This window comes from Chiloscyllium punctatum, chromosome 1 (genome assembly GCF_047496795.1).
Source record: "Chiloscyllium punctatum isolate Juve2018m chromosome 1, sChiPun1.3, whole genome shotgun sequence".
NCBI classification, from domain to species: Eukaryota; Metazoa; Chordata; class Chondrichthyes; order Orectolobiformes; family Hemiscylliidae; genus Chiloscyllium; species Chiloscyllium punctatum.
In genome coordinates this window covers 112,545,290-112,567,915 of record NC_092739.1, presented here as the reverse complement: position 1 = coordinate 112,567,915, position 22,626 = coordinate 112,545,290, and the positions used below count along the sequence as shown (strand labels likewise).

The following is a 22,626-nucleotide window of genomic DNA, read 5'->3' as shown; positions in this document are numbered from 1 at the left end:
AAAGGAGCCTTCCACATCCATCAAAGTTTTACTTGCACATCCACTAATATCATTTATTGTATCCGTTGCTCCCGATGCGGTCTCCTCTACATTGGGGAGACTGGGCGCCTCCTAGCAAAGCACTTTAGGGAACATCTCCGGGACACCCGCACCAATCAACCACACCGGCCCGTGGCCCAACATTTCAACTCCCCCTCCCACTCTGCCGAGGACATGGAGGTCCTGGGCCTCCTTCACTGCCGCTCCCTCACCACCAGACGCCTGAAGGAAGAACGCCTCATCTTCCGCCTCGGAACACTTCAACCCCAGGGCATCAATGTGGACTTCAACAGTTTCCTCAATTCCCCTTCCCCCACCTCACCCTAGTTCTAAACTTCCAGCTCAGCACTGTCCCCATGACTTGTCTGGACTTGTCCTACCTGCCTATCTCCTTTTCCACCTATCCACTCCACCCTCTCCTCCCTGACCTATCACCTTCATCCCCTCCCCCACTCACCTATTGTACTATATGCTACTTTCTCCCCACCCCCACCCTCCTCTAGCTTATCTCTCCACGCTTCAGGCTCACTGCCTTTATTACTGATGAAGGGCTTTTGCCCGAAACGTCGATTTCGAAGCTCCTTGGATGCTGCCTGAACTGCTGTGCTCTTCCAGCACCACTAATCCAGAATCTGGTTTCCAGCATCTGCAGTCATTGTTTTTACCTCACTGAGCTCCCTGTTCCACAGCTGAGCTGAGGTAGGGAATGCCTGCCGAAGGGTGGAACATGTTGGCCCTGTCGGTGCAGGAGGTGCACCTGGGGGGGCACGTGTTTCCAAATGGGTCCGATATTCTTGCCAGAGGTAACTTGAATTGAACTGAATAGAGTTGAATTTATTGTCACTTGTACCGAGGCACAGTGAAAAGCTTTGTCTTGTGAGCAATACAGGCAGATCACAGAGTTAAGTAGCATAAATAGTAATTAATAGGTAAACAGCAGCAAAAACAAAAACACAGGTACAGGCAAATGTTAAGAGTTTATGAATCCATTCAGTATTCTAACAACAGTGGGGTAGAAAACGTTTTGAAACCGGCTGGTGCGTGTGATACACCTTGTCTTGAATTTCCCAGCATTGGGTGGGGCGGGAGTGGGCAGCCTGGGTGGAGATGAAGGGCATGGCTACCTCTGCAATGTCATGGGGGCAAAATGCCAAAGGCCTTGTGTGTGGGCACCACTTCAAACTGGGGCCCCCGACTCCCTGTGAGGATAGGGCACCTGACCTGGAGTCAAGGCTCTCTGTACCCCTGTTACTATAGTGTCAGTCCTGAAGACCAATGGCAGGGAGAGCGGAGTGCAGGATTGTGTGCCTGTTGGACATAGCTCTCCATGGAGACAGCCAGGTGGTCATATGACTCACTGAACTGCATCAGTTTTGGGGCAATGAGGGTGATAGCCCTGTGCCATGTACCTGTCTGCTGTGCCTGTACCTCCCTGTCCATGTGGACCAATCCCTGATTACTGACACCACAGGGTGCTGTCCTGCCTGGGGCTGCCCCAAGAGCCAGCTGCCTGGGCCATTCCCTCCTCTGCCCCCTGCAGGCTAGTACTCGCCAGAATGTGCTCCCATATTCTATAAAGCTAAGTCTCACTGAGATGTCAGTATCTGTGCTGCTAGGTGCCACATGGGGCCAATACTCTCTTTAAGGACTTGGTCCTCTCACCCTCATGGGACTAGGAGGGCAGTCGGCTGCTTCTCTGCAGACAGCATCAGCAAGTTAAAGAAAGCTTCAGGATTAAAGAGAAGAAAAAGGTATTGTGACCAGTGATTAAAAGTGGTGTTCAATAATTGACACTTACTACACAGTTAAGGGGAGACTGGCAGTGGTATGCAGATTGGTATTATCCAGCTGGCATGTCATGGGTGTCTCAGCATCCCCACAAGAGCAGTTTCAATCTTCTCCTGCCAGGATCAGGAGTCTCTCTTCCTAGAGGGTGTGGACAAGGATGTTGGGCACCAACCAGACTTGGTCTGTCCTGTTACGGGTTCTCTTCTCCCATAATGAGAAGAAATAAGTGAGATGACAATGGGTGGCATAGCTGTTGGCAAGGGCTCATCATTGGCAAAAGGTGGTGAGGTGTTCTAAAGAACTGAGGAGACAGCACAGAGGCCATGCAAGTCTAATGGTGTTGGAGACAGAGGGGGAAGATCAGATCACAGAGGCATAGAGATGAAAAACACAGAAACGGACTCTTCAGTCCAACTCATCCGTGCCAACCAGGTTCCCAAAACTAATCTAGTCCCATTTGCCAGCACTTGGCACATACCCGTTTAAAACCTTCCTATTTATATACCCATCCAGATACCTTTTAAATATTGGAATTGTACCAGCCTCCACCTAAATCCTCTGACAGCTCATTCCATACACGTACCACCCTCTCCGTGTAAACATTGTGGCGTAGGTCTCTTTTATATCTTTCCCCTCTCACCCTAAACCTATGCCCTCTAGTTCTGGACTCCCCGACCCCAGGGAAAAGACTTTGTCTATTTACCCTATCCACGCCTCTCATGATTTTATAAACATCTATAAGGTCACCCCTCAGCGTCTGTCACTTCATGGAAAACAGCCCCAGCCTATTCAGCGTCTCCCTGTAGCTCAAATCCTCCACCTCTGGCAATCCTTATAAATCTTTTCTGAACCCTTTCAAGTTTCACAACATCCTTCCTTTAGCAGGGAGAACAGAATTGCACAATATTCCAAAAGTAGGCTAGCCAATGTCCTGTACTGCAGCAACATGACCACCCAACTCCTATACTCAATGCACTGACCAACAAAGGAAAGCATAATGTGTTGCAGATAACAGTGAGGATGATGAGACCTGAGTCTGGGTGGGTGATTGGCACAGTGGTAGAGATAGATTGAGAGTGAGGTTGCAAAAAGAAGAATGTGGCACTTACTCTGGCCGAGTGGAGAAGACAATAGACAATCGGTGCAGGAGTAGGCCATTCTGCCCTTCAACCCTGCACCACCATTCAATATGATCATAGCTGATCATCCTTAATCAGTATCCTGTTCCTGCCTTATCTGCATAACCCTTGATTCCACTATCCTTGAGAGCTCTATCCAACTCTTTCTTAAATGAATCCAGAGACTGGGCCTCCATTGCCCTCTGGGGCAGAGCATTCCACACAGCCACCACTCTCTGGGTGAAGAAGTTTCTCCTCATCTCTGTCCTAAATGGTCTATCCCGTATTTTTAAGCTGTGTCCTCTGGTTCGGCACTCACCCATCAGCGGAACATGTTTCCTGCCTCAAGAGTGTCCAATCCTTTAATAATCTTATATGTCTCAATCAGATCCCCTCTCAGTCTTCTAAACTCAAGGGTATACAAGCCCAGTCGCTCCAGTCTTTCAGTGTAAGGTAGTCCCGCCATTCCAGGAATTGACCTCATGAACCTACGCTGCACTCTCTCAAAAGCCAGAATGTTTTTCCTCAAATTTGGAGACCAGAACTGCACACAGTACTCCAGGTGTGGTCTCACCAGGGCCCTGTACAGCTGCAGAAGAACCTCTTTGCTTCTATACTCAATCCCTCTTGTAATGAAGGCCATCATGCTATTAGCTTTCTTCACTACCTGCTGTACCTGCATGCTTACCTTCATGGACTGGTGTACAAGAACACCCAGATCTCTCTGTACTGCCCCTTTACCTAACTTGATTCCATTTAGGTAGTAATCTGCCTTCCTGTTCTTGCCACCAAAGTGATTAGATTAGATTAGATTAGATTACATACATTTATCCACATTAAACTGCATCTGCCATGCATCTGTCCACGTCACCCTGTAATCTCCTAACATCCTCATCACATTTCCCAGCTTAGTATCATCAGCAAATTTGCTAATGTTATTGTTAATACCATCTTCTATATCGTTAACATATATTGTAAAAAGCTGCCGTCCCAGTACTGATCCCTGTGGTACCCCACTGGTCACTGCCTGTCATTCCGAAATGGAGCCGTTTATCACTACTCTTTGTTTCCTGTCAGCCAACCAACTTTCAATCCAAGTTAGTACTTTGCCCCCAATACCATGTGCCCTAATTTTGCTCACTAACCTCCTATGTGGGACTTTATCAAAAGCTTTCTGAAAGTCCAGGTACACTACATCTCCTGGATCTCCCTCGTCCATCTTCAGAGTTGCATCCTCAAAAAATTCCAGAAGATTAGTCAAGCATGACTTCCCCTTCATAAATCCATGCTGACTCTCACCTATCCTGTTACTACTATCCAGATGTGTCGTAATTTCATCCTTTATAATAGACTCCAGCATCTTTCCCACTACTGAGGTCAGACTAACTGGTCTATAATTTCATGTTTTCTCTCTCCCACCTTTCTTAAAAAGTGGTACAACATTAGCCACCCTCCAATCCACAGGAACTGTTCCCAAATCTATCGAACTCTGGAAAATAATCACCAACGCATCCACGATTTCTCGAGCCACCTCCTTCAGTACCCTGGGATGTAGACCATCAGGCCCCGGGGACTTATCAACCTTCAGACCTAACAGTCTCTCCAACACCAATTCCTGGCAAATATAAATTCCCTTAAGTTCAGGTCCTTCAGCCACTATTACCTCAGGGAGATTGCTTGTGTCTTCCCCAGTGAACACAGATCTGAAGTACCAATTCAATTCTTCTGCCATTTCTTTGTTCCCCGTAATATATTCCCCTGTTTCTGTCTTCAAGGGCCCAATTTTAGTCTTAACCATTTTTTTGCCTTTCACATACCTAAAAAAGCTTTTACTATCCTCCTTTACATTATTGGTCAGTTTACCTTCGTACCTCATTTTTTCTTTGCGTATTTCCTTCTTAGTAATCCTCTGTTGTTCTTTAAAAGCTTCCCAGTCCTCCATTTTCCCACTTACCTTTGCTATGTTATACTTTTTCTCTTTTAACTTTATATGTTTTTTAACTCCCTCATCAGCCACGGCTACCCATGCCTCCTCCTAGGATCTTTCTTCCTTTTTGGAATGAACTGATCCTGCAACTTCTGCATTATACACAGAAATATCTGCCATTGTTTCTCCACTGTCATCCCTGCTAAGGTATTGCACCATTGAACTTTGGCCAGCTCCTCCCTCACAACTCCATAGTTCCCTTTATTCAACAGAAATATTGTCACTTCTGATTGTACCCTCTCCCTCTCAAATTGCAGATTGAAGCTTATTGTATTATGGTCACTACTTCCCAATGGCTCCTTCACTTTGAGGTCCCTGACCAATTCTGGTTCGTTGCACAATACCAGATCCAGAATTGCCTTCTCCCTGTTCGGCTCTAGCACCAGCTGTTTTAAGAATCCATCTCGGAGGCACTCCACAAAGTCTCTTTCTTGAGGCCCGATACCATCCTGATTCTCCCAGTCTACCTGCATGTTGAAATCCCCCATAACAACTGTAGTAACATCTTTGCGACAGGCCAATTTCAGCTCCTGATTCAACTTACACCCTACACCCAGACTACTGTTTGGGGGCCTGTTGATAACTCCCAAGAGGGTCTTTTTACCATTAGAATTTCTCAGCTGTATCCACACTGACTCTACATCCCCTGATTCTAGGTCCCCCCACATAAGGGACTGAATATCATCCCTTACCAACATGGCCACCCCACCCCCTCTGCCCGTCAGTCTGTCCTTAGGAAAGCACGTGTAGCCTTGAATATTCATTTCCCAGGCCCTGTCCACTTGAAGCCACATCTCAGTTATCCCCACAATATCGTATCTGCCAATTTCCAAAAGAGCCTCAAGCTCATCCATCTTATGTCTAATGCTTCATGCATTCATGTATAGTATTTTTAATTTGTTACTGCCCTCACCCTTCCCATCAACTCCTATTTCACTCAACCTTACAGCATGATCCCTTTCTGAGTTTTCTGCCTCATTGATACAGTTTTCTTTCTTGACTTCCCTTGTTCTAATTTTCCCTTCAATTTCCTTCTTAAACATCCAGTTTGTCCCCCCCGCTACTTAGTTTAAACGTAGCTGTGTTGCAGTAGCAAACCTGCCTGCCAGAATGCTGGTCCCTAACCTATTAAGGTGCAAACCATCTCTCTTGTAGAATTTACGCTTATCACAAAACATACCCCAGTGATCCAAGAATTTAAATCCTTTCTTCCTGCACCAGTTCCCCAGTCACACGTTCAAGTCCATTATCTCCCTATTTCTGGCCTCACCAGCCCGAGGAACTGGAAGCAAACCAGAGATAACCACCTTGGATGTCCTGCTTTTCAGTCTTCTTCCTAGTTCTCCGAAGTCCCGCTGTAGTATGTTCCTCCTCTTCTTCCCGACATCATTTGTGCCGACATGTACCGCCACCTCTGGCTCTTCACCTTCGTCCTTGAGGATTTCCTGCACTCTGTGATGTCTTTAACCCTGGCACCAGGAAGGCAACACACCATCCTTAAGTCCCGTCTGCTGCCACAAAGACCCCGGTCAGTTCCCCTCACTATGGAGTCCCCTATTACCACGGCTCTGTGCAATGTCCGACTCTTCCGCTCTGCCTCAGCACCAACTTTTGATTGACAGACCTGGCCGCCTCGCGGACTGGCAGTGTCATCTGTCTCTACTGTTTCCAAAAGATTCAACTTATTCCTGACAGGTACTTCCCCCGGGGTCTCTTGCACCTGTCTCCTCTCTGCCTTCCTCATTGCCTGCTCTCTTCTGCTCTCTTCTGGTGCAATTGGTGTAATAACCTCGCTGAAGGTCTTGTCCAGAAAGATCTCGTTCTCTCGGATGAGCCTAAAGTCCTCGAGTTCTTTCATCAGTGCTGCAATATGCTCTGTCAGTAGCTGAATGTGCACACACTTTCCACACTTATACGAGCCAGACACACCAGAGTCGTTGACCTCCCACATCAAGCACTTAACACACTGAACCAGCTTGGCAGTCATGTCTTCACCCTCTTCAACTGTGGCGTAATCACTTCACTCAACCTCCTTGTCAAAGCCTTACTCTTCAATCCACAGGAACTTCCTTGGACCCTCTTTTTTGGGCAAGTCTGTGGACTTTTAATTTAGGTTAGAGGAGGAGGGACGCCCTACTTTGTAGAACCTGGGGTCTAGAACACACCCACTCAAATAACAATCACTTACCTTCCCGACCGGCTTTGCGCTCCGACTTCACTTCTGCCCAGCTCCCGCCATTCTCTGATGCGAAAAGACCGCTGGTGTTGAGGTAAGTTCTTAAATAACAATCACTTACCTTCCCGACCGGCTTTGCGCTCTTCTTTCTGTACTGCTGGCACTGACTCATGTGGCAACCTTGGACCAGGCTACCAGTGTCTGGTGGCTTGGCCTCCTCTCGCTGGTTCTCCAGGAGGACCGTGTGGCCAAATTCTGCACCAACTCCATTTACAAGTTTGCTGATGATATCACTGTTCTAGGTTGGATCTCAAACAATAATGACGCAGAGTACAGGAAAAAGACAGAGTGCTTGGCGGCATGGTATAAAGACAACAATATTGCCATCATCAGCAGCAAAAATGAAGGAGCTGGTCATTGACTTCAGGAAGCAGAGTGGAGGGGACGCAGCTGACTGCAGCTATGGTGCTGAGGTGAGATGGTCGAAAGCGTCAAGTTCCTGGGAATCACCAACAATCTGTCCTGGTTCACACATGCTGACACTACGGTCAAGAAAGCACAACAATGCCTCTACTTCCTCAGAAGGCTAAAGAAATTCAGCATGTCCATAAAGATTTGTACAAATTCTTATAGATGAACCATAGAAAGCATCCTATCTGGATGTATCACAGCTTGGTATGGCAACTGCTCTTCCAAAGACCACACAAAACTACAAGGAGTTGTGAATACAGCCCAGTCCATCACGCAAACCAGCTGCCCATCCACTGATTCCATCTATACTTCCCACTGCCTTGGGAAAACAACCAACATAATCAAAGACCCCCTCCCACCCCAGACACCCTCTCTGACACCCTCTTCTGTTGGACAGAGGATATAAAAGTTTGAATACACAAATAAACAGCTTCTTCCCTGCTGTTATGAGACTTTTGAATGAACTTGTTTAATGTTAATGCTGATCTCTCTCTCTTTCTGCACCTTCTTGGCAGCTGTAACCTTGAATCCTGCACTATGTTCTGTTACCCTGATGCACTTTACTACCTGGAAAGCACATAAGACAACACTTTTCACTGTACCTCGATACACATGCCAGTAACAAATCAAATTAAATTAAGTCAAAAAGAGGTCTCCTCTCCTTCACATCATCATATTCAGCAGGACTTCTAGGTCCCTCTTGGAGAAACATGATGCCAAAATTCCTTTCTCCACCATGTTCCAATTCTGGCTGTCAATGAGCAGGATAGCTTCAGAATGCCAGTGTTTGTGGACATTTTAAAGCTGATCTGGGCACAAGAGGTACTAATTTTTCTGAGTATATCTGTGAGTGGCATGTTATTGCGGGAGCAGCACGTAGTAAGATGGGGTAGAAATTGGACATGAGAGATGTTATGGGGCGGGTCATTAATGAGGAGAAGTTTGATAACATAGGGCAAGTAAATCTGCTAGAAAACTCGATCCAACTCAGACTTAACCTAATGTGTTCCAGAGTTCAAACTTTACAAAATAATTAGATAGTTTAGGAGACTATGTAATAAGTACCAATTCTAGCACAATCAGGATATCCAAAGATGGGAGAATCTATTGAGGAGTGGATTTGTACTTTAGAATTTTAAGTTATTATAAAACACTGAAAACAAGGATAGAAAATTAGTATTTGCCAAATCTTTACACCTGTCTGCAGTCAGGAAAAAGAAAGAAACTTAAAAACATAAGCAATGAGAGCAGGATTATACAATCCAGCTCCTTGAGTCTGATCCACCATTCAATACAAACGTGGCTGCTCTTCTGTCACAAATTCACAGCTGCTCCACATACTCTTTGATTTTCTGAGAAACCAAACATTTTACTGTCCCATTCTTAAAGATGCTCAATGTTGGAGCATCCATAGCCCAGGGATAACAGCCTTCCGTGTTGACTCCTTTCATTATTAATTCTGCTTTTCCCTCCTCAAATGCTGCTTGTCATGCAAATATATTTCTAGCATTTTCTGTTCTTGTTTCTATTTTGAATCGTGCATGTACGTTTCAATGCAATAAATTCATTCTTCCAAACAACAGACAAGATGGGCTCATTTTTCTCTCAATGTAGGATGACTCTCTCAGAGCACAAAACACCCTCCTGTGAATGTTTGCTATCCAAGCATATTCTTCATTAAATATGAGACCAAAGCTTCACACAGTATTCCACAAGTGGTGTCACCGAAGCCCTGCACAGTGTACTAAGACTTCAAAGTAGACAGTTCCAATGTAGAGGAGGATGAGAGTAGGGAGGGCATAGACACGATTTCACGGTCACAGGAATGTGCTGGCAGACAGCAAGCTGCTTTGAAGTGTGTCTACTTCAACACCAGGAGTATCCAGAATAAGGTAGGTGAGCTTTGAGCATGGATAGGTACCTGGGACTTCGATGTTGTGGCCATTTCAGAGACATGGATAGAGCAGGGTCAGGAATGGATGTTGCAAGTTTCAGGGTTTAGATCTTTCATTAAAAACAGGGAAGACGGTAAAAGAGGGGGACGTGTGGCCTTATTAGTCAATGACAGTATAACGGTGGCTGAATTAACTTTTGACGAGGACTCATCTACTGAGGTGGTATGGGCTGAGGTTAGAAACAGAAGAGGAGTTAGAGTTTTTTATAGGCCTTCACAGAGTTCCAGAAAGGTGGAGGAGAGGATTGGTAAAACAATTCTGGGTAGGAGTGAAAGGAACAAGGTGGTCATTATGGGGGACTTTAAATTCCCAACATTGACTGGAAATGCTATAACTCTAGTATGTTGGATGGATCAGTTTTTGTAAAATGTGTGCAGGAGAGTTTCCTGACACTATGTCGAAGGGCCGACAAGAGGGGAGGCCACACTGAATCTGGTGCTTGATAGTGGACCCGGCCAGGTGTTTGATTTAGTGGTAGGTGAGCATTTTGGAGAGAGTAACCGTAATTTGGTTACGTTTAGTTTAGCAATGAAAAGGGATAGGTACATGCCATAGGGCAGGAGTTATAGAAGGGAGAAGGACAATTATAATACGATTAGGCAAGAATTAGGATGCATAGAATGGGGTAGCAAAATGCAGGGATGGTACAGTGAGCCTTACGTCTGTTGTAGGAAAAGTTTTGGAAAGGATTATAAGATATAGGATTCATAATTATGTAGCAAGCAACAATTTGATTTCAGACAGTCAACATGGTTTCATCAAGGGCAGGTCAGGTCTCACAAACCTTACAGAGTTTTTTGAGAAGGTGACCAAGCATGTGGATGAGGGTAGGGCAGTTGACGTGGTATACATGGACTTCAGTAAAGCCTTTGATAACATTCCACATGATAGGCAGTTGGACAAAATGCAGAGGCATGGGATTGAGGGCGATTTAGCAGTTTGGACTAGAAACTGGCTTTCTGTAAGAAGGCAACGAATAGTGGTTGATGGAAAATATTCAGCCGAGTCCAATTACTAGTGGTGTGCCACAAGGATCTGTTTCGGGAGCATTGCTGTTTGTCATTTTTATAAATGACTTGGATGCAGGCTTAGGTAGATGGGTCAGTAAGTTTGCAGATGATAGTAATAGTGGAGTAATGGACAGTGTGGAAGAATGTTGCAGGTTGCAGGGGGTCTTGGATAAACTGCAGAATTTAGCTGAGAGGTGGCAAATGGAGTTCAATGCAGATAAATGTGAAGTGATTCACTTCTGAAAGAATAACTGAAAGGCAGAAAACTGGGTCAATGGAAAGATTCTTGGTAGTGCGGATGTGCAGAGGGATCTTGGAGTCCATGAACATAGATCCCTGAAGGTTGCCACCCAGGTTGATAGTGCTGTTAAAAAGGCATACGGTGTGTTAGGTTTTATTGGTAGACGGATTGAGTTCCGGAGCCGTAATGTCATGCTGAAACTATACAAACGCTAGTCTGGCTGCACTTGGAATATTATGTACAGTTCTGGTCGCCCCATTACAGGAAGGATGTAGAAGCATTGGAAAAGGTGCAGAGGAGATTTACCAGGATGTTGTCTGATCTGGTGGGAAGGCTGAGAGACTTGGGTCTATTCTCATTGGACAGAAGAAGGCTAAGAGGGTATTTGATAGAGACATGCAAGATGATCAGAGGATTAGATAGGGTGGACAGTGAAAGTCTTTTTCCTAGGATGATGACGTCAGCTTGTACGAGGGGGCATAGCTACAAATTGAGGGGTGATAGATTTAAGACAGATGTCAGAGGCAGGTTCTTTACTCAGAGAGTGCTAAAGGAGTGGAATGCCCTGCCTGTCAATGTAGTTAACTCAGCCACATGAGGGTCATTTAACAATCCTTGGATAAGCACATGGATGATGATGGAATAGTGTATGGAGATGGGCTTAGATTAGTTCACAGGTCAGCGCAGCATCAAGGGCTGAAGGGCCTGTTCTGTGGTGTATTGTTCTATGTTCTAAGCAGGAGACTGGAAGGACACAGCAAGCCAGGCAGTATCACACAGTAGAGACATCAAGGTTTCAATTATTAGCCCTTCTTCAGGACTAGATGTGGGGTGGGGAGCTACAGATAAAGAGGGAGGTGGTGGACTGAGGAGGGTAGTGGAATGGTAAGGTAGTGATAGGTGGACACAGGTAGTCTTCATTGCTACAGTGAATCTGGCCACAAATTGGAGGAACAAAACCTTAGCTCTGTCTGGGTAGCCGACAGCCCAGAGGACTTAACATTGAGTTTTCTCATTTCAAATAACTTTCCCACTCATCTCCCAAATCCCTTTACAACCCCGCCTCCTCCCTTCCATCCCTCCGACTGACCATTCCTGCCAGCTACCAAATAGATCCATCCCTCCCATCGATCAGCCAGGTCGTACCCACCACCTATCAGTACCTCACCATTCCACTACTCTCCCCACCCCCCCAACCCAGCCCCTTTAACTGTAGCGCCCCCTACCCCCACACCTCGTCCTAAAGAACATTAACTTCACCACCTCCTGATGCTGCCTGGTTTCTGTGTTCTTCCAGCCTCCTGTTTGTTTACTTTGGATTCTAGCATTTGCAGTTTTTTTAATCTCTGTAGCAAGACTTCCTTGTTCTTGTACTCAAATCCCAATATAACAAAACCAGCATGCCACTCGTCTTCCTAATTCCTTGTGTTCCTTATCTGAGTACACTCTAATCCCTCTGAAAATCAACATTTAAAACATTTTGCAATTTGAAAAAAAATCTAGTTTTCAATTATTTTACTACCAATGTGATTAACCTTATATTTTCCTATATGATACTTCATTTGCTATCATAATGCACATATATATTATTGCTCTCTCTTTCTCTCCTCACTGCTTACAAAAATTCTTAAGTCAACAGAAACAGCAAAGATGCTGGATAGGAAGATGCTATCATATTAAAATTAACAAAGCATCTCCACCCATAATCTTATATGATACTACAATTACTGGAGGATTAGTTAAATTTGATTTTCACAGTACACCAGTACTCTCACTCATGTTAATACACATCAGTTCATCAGTCCACTAATAGCTGTGAGCACCTCAGCTCATTAGCATACCTTTCATCACTAACATACAGAGACCAGTGGCTTTAACCCTTGCCCTTGTATATTCTTGAAAGGAAAAGATGGAAAACATGTCACTTGCCCAAACTGCAACTTTTTGTTTTGCCATGTTCACAGTCTGAAGTTTAGGGGTTTAGTCATGTATTTCTCCTCGTTGAAGCTTCCTTGATACCTTGTCAGTTTTTTTATTTCAGGTTTTCTTTTTACAGTCACTAGATTCACATCCACAATCATTGTAACTGTAATTGTCCTTTTTAAAAAAATTACACGTTGGGATTAAAGTGTAGTATGTCTGTAGAAGATTCAGGGCTATGGTCTGTGATCATGATAACGTGCATTAATGATTTGGACTTGAAGGTCAAATGTAGTCTATCTAAATTTGTAGATGATACAAAACTGGGTGGGAATGTGTACTTTAAGGAAGATAGAAAGCTGCTTCAAAAGGATTTGGACAGCCATTGACCCCCTAGAGCCTGCTCCACCATTCAATATGTCCATGGTAAATAATCAAGCTCAATATCCTAATCACATTCTTCCCTCCATATCCTATGATCCCTTTAGCTATAAGAGCAATATTTACCTTCCTTCTGAAAACACATAATGTTTTAACCTTGCCCACTTTCTGTGGTAGTGAATTTCATAGGCTTACCACTCTCTGGGTATAAAGATTTCTCCTCATCTCAATCTTAAAAGGTTTATCCCTTATCTTTAAACTATGACCCCTTTGTCTGGACCTAGGGATATTATTCCTGCATCTAGCCTGTCTAATCCTATTTAGAATTTTATAGATTTCAGTGAGATTGTTCCCTCATTAATCTAAACTCCAGTGAATATAATCCTAAATCTCCAATCTCTCCTCAAATGTAAGTTCTGCTATCCCAGGAATTAATTCCCAGCAGGTTCATTTGAAGTTGACTACTGCACATTAGTAACGTATTGCACCTATGTAATATTTGTCCTACTCAAACTCGATAACTGGCAAGTCATACAGTCATACAGTCATAGAGATGCACAGCACGGAAACAGACCTTTCGGTCCAACCCATCCATGCCGACCAGATATCCCAACATAATCTAGTCCCACCTGCCAGCACCCGGTCCATATCCCTCCAAACCCCTCCTATTTATATACCCATCCAGATGTCTTTTAAATGTTACAACTGTTCTAGCTTCCTCCACTTCCTCTGGCAACTCATTCCACACACGTACCACCCTCCGCGTGAAAAAGTTGCCCCTTAGGTCTCTTTTATATCTTTCCCCTCTCACCCTAAACCTATGCCCTCTAGTTCTGGAACCCCCACTTAAGGGAAGAGCCTTTGTCTATTTACCCTATCCATGCCCCTCATGATTTTTAAGACCTCTATAAGATCACCCCTCAGCCTCTGACGCTCCAGGGAAAACAGCCCCAGTCTATTCAACCTCTCCCTATAGCTCAAATCCTCCAAGTCTGGCAACATCCTTGGAAATCTTTTCTGAACCCTTTCAACTTTCACAACATCCTTCTGACGGGAAGGAGACCAGAATTGCATGCAATATTCCAGAAGTGGCCTAACCAATGTTCTGTACAGCTGCAACATGACCTCCCAACTCCTGTACTCAATACTCTGACCAATAATGGAAAGCATACTTCACTTCAGTTATGTTGGCAGGAACTGTCTTCTGTACCATGTCTGCTTCATTGTTATATTGCTTTGTAAGGCAATATTCTGCCAGGTACTTCAGGCTACAATAAGTTACAAACACTGCCATGATCACAATAATATCGCAGAAGTGGGCTGGGTCTCCTTGGTTTTATGTTGCAAAGGAAAACATTTTGCAAACAACCTTTTAGGCTGTTGCCAAGTCATAGAATTATAGTCGTACAGCATGGAAACAGACCTCTTGGTCCAACTATTCCACACTGACCAAGTTTCCCAAACTAAATTAGTTCCACTTGCCTCTTCATACTTCTCTAAACCTCTTCTATTGATGTACCCATCCAAATGTCTTTTGAATGTTATAACTGTAACAGCATCCACCATTTCCTCAGGCGGTTCATTCCACACAGTAACCACCCTCTGTGTGAAAACATTGCCCCCTCAGGTCATTTTAAATCTTTACCATTTCACCTCAAAAATATGCCCCCTAGTGTTTGTACATTTTCCTTCACAACCTTACATAGGTTAAAACCTTACTTTTCACTCTGAACATAGCTTTAGGCTACAGATGTAACTGTGTTTATGTCTTTGCAGTTCTACTTGTAATGTTCATTGAAGACTGGCCTTTTCTGCAAACAGGGTCACTATTCTAGAGGATGTTTGATATGTGTTAGTCCAATCATCACTTTTCTCAGAAGGAGTTCTTGACATTTGGATTTTCTTGTTGATTATTAGTTACCTTAAATGTCTTATACCAGTCTATAAAAGGAATTCAACTTAATTGTGTTTTAAACACTTGTTTCCAATAATTCTTAGGCATCTATGGATATGAATAACATGTTAGACATACCTCAGAATTTCTTTCCTTGTGAAGACAGTACAATCCTTTAAAAGGAAAAAAAAATCATTTTAATTGTCTCTTTAGTACAGTTGCTCATATGGGTAGGTGTAAAAGACCTACTCCAAATCCCAAAAAAACTTTAGCAAGCTTTCTAACTCTAAATACTGTGACAAATTAACTTTGCACTATTAATAATTCTGATATTTTGAACTATTTATTTCATTCCTTAAAAGTTTTAAATGCAAACATTGAAGATATTTACCTCAGGCACTGAAGTGTTCATATTAAAATTCCACAATGAAGTTTTATCAGCCTGCCTCTGTGCACTGGCTCTGTACAGCATTTTCATAAAACATAGAAACAGAGAAGATAGGACCTGGAAGAGCCTGTTCCACCATTCTATATGACCATGGCTGGTCATTGAGCTCAATATCCTTGTTCGACTCTCCTCCAAAGTCTGACCCACAGCCTCCAGATGAGGAGGCAGCAGCTGAAGGCTCACTGAGGAGGTGGAGGAGAATGGGACGTCACGATAACTTTCTCCAACTGACTGCTGGTCAGCGTAGGCGCTGATTAAGGATGTCACAGGCCCTCATCACTAACTGTGCCATCGGTTGCAGCTCTTGTGCTCTGGGTGTAATTACATGCCGACAGCCCTGAAGTTATAGCTGTCCTGAATTTATATACAAGTGGTTTGTTTCAAGGAACAACTGGGGACCTGTGTACCATCTCCCAGTCCATAGACTGCAAGGACATGGATTACTGGGCTGATTAGGACCAACCATAGCCAACCCATTAGACTCAAATGGGACAAGTCTCTGACTAACCATAGTCCCCCTTAACCACACTAAGGACTTCTCTCCTTTGACTTTAAGGTATGGTCATTTGCTTGAATCCCATGCAGTGTGTTTGTTGAGCAAGTTGCTGGCACATTCTACAGAGGTTAACATACCATGTGCTATACAGTGACATGTTCAGTGCTCCCCCACCAAGACAACAGTTATTATACGTACTGATTGGACTGACCAAACTGGTAGCAATGCGATGGAGGAGGATTTCCTGGAATGTATGAGGGATGGTTTCCTGGATCAATATGTCAAGGAGCCAACTAGAGATCAAACCATCCTTGACTGGGGTATTGTGAGATGAGAGAGGATTAATCAGCAATGTTGTGGCTTGAGACCCTTTGGGGAAGAGTGACCATAATATGGCCGAATTCTTCACTAAGGTGGAGAGTGGTGCAATTAAATCTGAGTGTAAGGTTCTGAGCTTAAAAAACTAAACTTTTGATGGTATGAGGCATTCATTGGTGAGGATAAGCTGGCCAAGAATACTTAAAAGGTTGATGGTGGATAGGCAATAGTATACATGGATGAACTTCAACAATTGTACATCCCTGTCTGATGTAAGAGTAAAACAGGAAAGGTGGCTCAAACATGGTTAACAAGGGAAATCAGGGATAATGTTACAGCCAAAGAGGAGGAATATAAATTGCTAGAAAAAGCAGCAAACCCAAGTTCTGGGTGAAATTTAAAATTCAGCAGATGAGGACAAAGACTTTAATTTGGAAGGGGAAAATAGAATATGAAAGGAAGCATGTGGAAAACATAAAAACTGACTGCAAAAGCTTCTATAGACATGTGAAGAGAAAAACACCAGTGGAGACAAATGTAGGTTCCTTGCAATTAGAACCGGGTGAATTCATAATGGACAATAAAGGAATGGCAGATCAGTTGAACAAATATTTTCAATCTGTTTTCACTAAGGACGATATAAACAACCTTCAAGAATAGGCTAGGACTGTTTTCCCTGGAGCGTTGGAGGCTGAGGGGTGACCTTATAGAGGTTTACAAAATCATGATCAGCATGGATAGGATAAATAGACAAAGTCTTTTCTCTGGGGTGGGGGAGTCCAGAACTAGAGGGCATAGGTTTAGGTTGAAAGGGGAAAGATATAAAAGAGACCTAAGGGGAAACTTTTTCACACAGAGGGTGGTACGGGTATGGAATGAGCTGCCAGAGGAAGTGTTAGAGGCTAGTATAGTTGCAACATTTAAAAGGCATCTGGATGGGTGTATGAACAGGAGGGGTTTGAGGGATATGGCCAGGTGCTGGCAGGTGGGACTAGATTGTGTTTGGATATTTGGTCAGCATGGACGAATTGGACCGAATGGTCTGTTTCCGTGCTGTACATTTCTATGACTCTATGACTCGAAATACTAGGGGGCAGAGGGTCAAGCATGAAGAAGAAACTGAAGGAAATCCTGATTAGTCAGGAAATAGTTTTGGGGAAATTGATGGGATTAAAACCTGATAAGTCCCCAGGCCCTGATGCTCCGATCTCAGAGTACTTAAGAAAGTGGCCCTAGAAATAGCATATGTTCTAACATTCTGTAGATTCAGGAACAGTTCCAATATGACTCTACTCTTTAAAAAAAAAGAGGAAGAGGGAAAATGGGGAATTATAGGCCAGTTAGCCTGACATAGGTGGTGAGGAAAATGCTGGAGTCAATTATTAAAGATGTAATAACTGAGCATTTGGAAAGTGGTGACAGAATCGGTCCGAGTCAGCATGGATTTACTAAAGGGAAATCATGCTTGACAAATCTTCTGGAATTTTTTAAGGATGTGACCAGTAGAGTAGACAATAGTGAATCAGTAAATGTTGTATATCTGGACTTTCTAAGAGGCTGCAGGGTGACTTGGTTGAGTGGGCAAATTCTTGGCAAATGCAACATAATGTGGATAAATATGAAACAGGAAGACAGATTATTATCTGAATGGTGGCAGTTTAGGAAAAAGTGAGGTGTAATGAGACCTGGGTGTCATGGTGGAATAGTTACTGCGTGCAGGTGCAGCAGGCAGTGAGGAAAGCTAATGGCATGCTGGCCTTCATAGCAACAGGTTTTGAGTATCGGAGTAAGGATGCCTTGGTTAGGCCACACCTTGAGTATTATGCGCAGTTTTGTCTCCTAGTCAGAGGAATGATATTCTTGCTCTTGAGGGAGTCCATGGAAGGTCCACCGGACTGATTCCAAGATGGCAGGACTGACATATTAGGAAAGACGGGATCAACTGGGCTTGTATTCACTGGAACTTAGAAGAATGGTGTTGGGGGGGCTCTCATAGAAACATATAAAATCCTGATGGGACTGGAAAGGCTAGATGCAGGAAGAATGTTCCTGATGTTGAGGAAGTCCAGAACTAGGGGTGACAGTCTAAGAATAAGGGGTAAACCATTCAGGACTAAGGTAAGGAAGCATTTCTTCACTCAGAGAGTTGTGAAACCTGTGGCATTCTCTTCCACAGGAAGCTGTTGGGGCCAGAACATTAAGTATATTCAAAAAGGAGCTGGACATGGCCCTTGCTGCTAAAGGGATCAAGAGGTGTGGAGAGAAAAGGAGAATGGGATGCTGAGATTGCATGATCAACCATGGTCGTGTTGAACGATGGTGCAGGCTCGAAGGGTTGAATGTCCTACTCTGGCACCATTTTCTATGCTTCTATGATATCTCTAACAGTGTAGGCTTGCAGATAATGGACAGTAGAGTGCCAGAGATTGTTCGTCCTTTTCCTGAAGTGGATTTGGTTTTCTGGTCGGCTATATAAGTGGTGACCTGTGCTGGGACCTTGGTTCAGAGAGCCCTGGTCAGTCTCCTGCTGCAATCCCTGGGGAAGAGGTCCTTCTGTCCTTTTCTGGATTGCTTGGAGCAGAACCTCTGGCAAGGCAATGCTTAACCTTGGGGCCAGTTTTTGCTTTGACTAATACATCTCCAGGGGAGTGTGGAGCGATGACAACCATCAGAGGCTGAGTGAAGCTGCTGATCTTCAGTGAGGGACTGTCCAGGTGACTTTTTTATGTATTAAACCTGGATTCTAGATAGTGGAAGGTACTGACTGAGGTGAGAACTGCCTGCCTGTCCTGACCTTTCAGAATCACGACAGAAAATCTCATGAACATGTGTAAAGTGAAACTGTATGATCACGTGAAAACAAACCTGCTGTCCCAAACACAAATGACTCCCACTTCCAGATCCATCTCCGGAGTTAAATTCTAATGGAAGTTTCCAGTCTGTGGGTGGAATATTAGAGGGGGGTCTGAGAAACATGGGCTATGGTGAGATCTATGTCAGAATTGAATAAGGATTATAGGAGCTACCATCTCAGCATTGGCAGCCATGTTGCTCCAGCTTTCACGATGTTGCCCAGCACGGTGGTGTTTCCCATTAGATTGCCATCTTAGGGGGTTTATTGCTTTGTTGAACACCTTGTTAATAGTATAGCCCACCTCATTAATATTCAGTTTCCTAGTTTATCAAATGCACTAAACAAGCTAGACATTCAGAAAACTCAAAATGGAAATCAGAGCAGGTACCTGGTGAATTCAGCTCACAACTTGCTCTCAAGATCATCCATGTTGGGCACTGGGTAGTGACGTCTCAGGGTATACTCCAAGGGCACCAACTACATGCACCTCACATCCACGGATATTGCCAATAATATACAGAAGCAAAGCAGGCCATTCAACCTATTGAGTCTGTTCTGCCAGTCGATGAGATCACGGCTGTTCTCATAATCTGCAATTGCCTTTTCCTCATGACATTTGATTCCCTTTCTGACTAAAAATCTGGTGTTTGATGTGCTCTAAAAACTGACATGACACATCTCTGATCCACTTACAGGATGTGGCTGCACTTTGCAGCACCTTGGGTTGCACTGATAACTATCATTGTTCTGCTGCAACAAGAACACTATGCTGAGGGGAACAAACCCATGGGCTGGGCCAGGCTGCATGCCCAGCCTGTGTCTTTTTTCAGCTTGCTCCCACAGCCTTCACTCACCTTGACTCTACCTCAACACTCACAGAATCTCTACCTTGCTTTTTTGCACTCTGTCCCCTCTCAACAAGAAATTCCAGGCTCATATTGCTTCTGCCTTGCCCTGCCACTTAGCAGAGACCTTAAGGAAGGAAGCTTGTCGCAGTTGTCTGTCAGCCTTAGTCAAGTCAAGGGAGTAGACTTCGCTTATGGAGTTATGGAGACATACAGCATGGAAACAGACCCTTTGGTCCAACTCAGCCAGATATGGTAAACTAATCTAGAGCCATTTGCCAGCATTTGGCCCATATCCCTCTAAACCCTTCCTATTCAGATGCCTTATAAATGTTGTAATTGTAGCAGCCTCCACCAGTTCCTCTGGCAGGTCATTTCCATACACGCATCACCCTCTGCATGAAAAAGTTACCCCTGAGGTTCCTTTAAAATCTTTCCCCTCTCACCTTAAACCTGTGCCTCCTAGTTTTGGATTCCATCACCCCAGGGAAGAGGTGACCTTATCTATTCACTCTAACCATGCCTCTCATGATTTTATAAACCCCTATAAGGTCGCCTTTCAACTTCCAATGCTCCAGGGAAAATTGTCCCAGTCTATTGGATATTGGCCATATTGGATTTGGTACTCGGTAATGAACCGGGACAAGTGGTGGGCTTGTTAGTGGGTGAACATTTTGGTGATGGTGACCACAATTCTGTGACTTTCACCTTGGTTATGGAGAGAGATAGGTGCACACAACAAGGTAGATTTTACAACTGGGGGAAGGGAAATTACGATGCTGTAAGACAGGATTTGAGGAGCATACGTTGGGAGCATAGGCTGTCAGGGAAGGATGTGGTGGAAATGTGGAACTTTTTCAAGGAGCAGATACGACGTGTCCTTGATATGTATGTACCTATCAGGCAGGAAAGAAATGGTCGTGTGAGGGAGCCTTGGTTGACGAGGGAGGTTGAATGTCTAGTAAAGAGGAAGAAGGAGGCTTACATAAGGTTGAGGAAACAGGGTTCAGACAGAGCAGTGGAGGGATGCAGGATTTCCAGAAGGGACCTGAAGAAAGGGATTAGGAGAGCTAAGAGAGGGCATGAAAAATCCTTGGCGGATAGGATCAAGGATAACCCCAAGGCATTTTATGCGTATGGGAGAAACCTGAGAATGACGAGAACGAGGGTAGGTCCGATCAATGACAGTAGTGGGAGACTGTGTATTGAGTCGGAAGAGATAGGAGAGGTCTTGAACAAGTACTTCTCTTCAGTATTTACGAATGAGAGGGACCGTATTGTTGAAGAGGAGAGTGTGGAACGGACTGTTAAGCTAGAAGAGATACCTGTTAGGAAGGAAGATGTGTTGGACATTTTGAACAACTTGAGGATAGACAAGTCCCCCGGGCCTGACGGGATATATCCTAGGATTATGTGGGAAGCAAGAGAGGAAATTGCAGTACCGTTGGCATTGATCTTCTCGTCTTCACTGGCAACGGGGGTGATACCAGGGGACTGGAGAGTAGCGAATGTTGTTCCCCTGTTCAAAAAACGGAATAGGGATAACCCCGGGAATTACAGGCCAGTTAGTCTTACTTCTGTGGTAGGCAAAGTAATGGAAAGGGTACTGAGGGATAGGATTTACGAGTATCTGGAAAGACACTGCTTGATTAGGGACAGCCAGCACGGATTTGTGAAGGGTAGGTCTTGCCTTACAAGTCTTATTGAATTCTTCGAGGAGGTGACCAAGCATGTGGATGAGGGTAGAGCAGTGGATGTAGTGTACATGGATTTTAGTAAGGCATTTGATAAGGTTCCCCATGGTAGGCTTATGCGGAAAGTCAGGAGGCATGGGATAGAGGGAAATTTGGCCAATTGGATAGAAAACTGGCTAACCGGTCGAAGGCAGAGAGTGGTGGTAGATGGTAAATATTCAGCCTGGAGCCCAGTTACAAGTGGAGTTCCGCAGGGTTCAGTTCTGGGTCCTCTGCTGTTTGTAATTTTTATTAATGACTTAGATGAGGGAGTCGAAGGGTGGGTCAGTAAATTTGCAGATGATACAAAGATAGGTGGAGTTGTGGACAGTGAGGAGGGCTGTTGTCGGATGCAGAGGGACTTAGATATGATGCAGAGCTGGGCTGAGGAGTGGCAGATGGAGTTCAACCCTGCCAAGTGTGAGGTTGTCCATTTTGGAAGAACAAATAAGAATGCGGAATTCAGGGTTAATGGTAGGGTTCTTAGTCAGGTGGAGGAACAGAGGGACCTTGGGGTCTATGTACATAGATCTTTGAAGGTTGCCACTCAGGTGGATAGAGTTTGTAAGAAGGCCTATGGAGTATTATCGTTCATTAGCAGAGGGATTGAATTCAAGAGTCGTGAAGTGATGTTGCAGCTGTACAGGACTTTGGTTAGGCCACATTTGGAGTACTGTGTGCAGTTCTGGTCTCCTCACTTTAGGAAAGATGTGGAAGCTTTGGAGAGGGTGCAGAGAAGATTTACCAGGATGTTGCCTGGAATGGAGAGTAGGTCGTACGAGGATAGGTTGAGAGTTCTCGGCCTTTTCTCGTTGGAACGGCGAAGGATGAGGGGTGACTTGATAGAGGTTTATAAGATAATCAGGGGAATAGATAGAGTAGACAGTCAGAAACTTTTTCCCCGGGTACAACAGAGTGTTACAAGGGGACATAAATTTAAGGTGAAGGGTGG

General features: G+C 44.4%; 1 protein-coding gene across 1 annotated transcript in view; it reads right to left on the bottom strand.

Annotated features, from left to right (window-relative positions):
- Window positions 1–22,626, bottom strand: part of LOC140482520 (calcium and integrin-binding family member 2-like) — a 48,616-nt gene that overhangs the window by 10,900 nt on the left and 15,090 nt on the right. Inside the window, exon 2 of the mRNA XM_072580077.1 lies at window positions 15,119–15,153. Within this exon, the coding sequence (XP_072436178.1) occupies window positions 15,119–15,153 (35 nt within the window). The remainder of the gene's footprint in view (window positions 1–15,118; window positions 15,154–22,626) is intronic.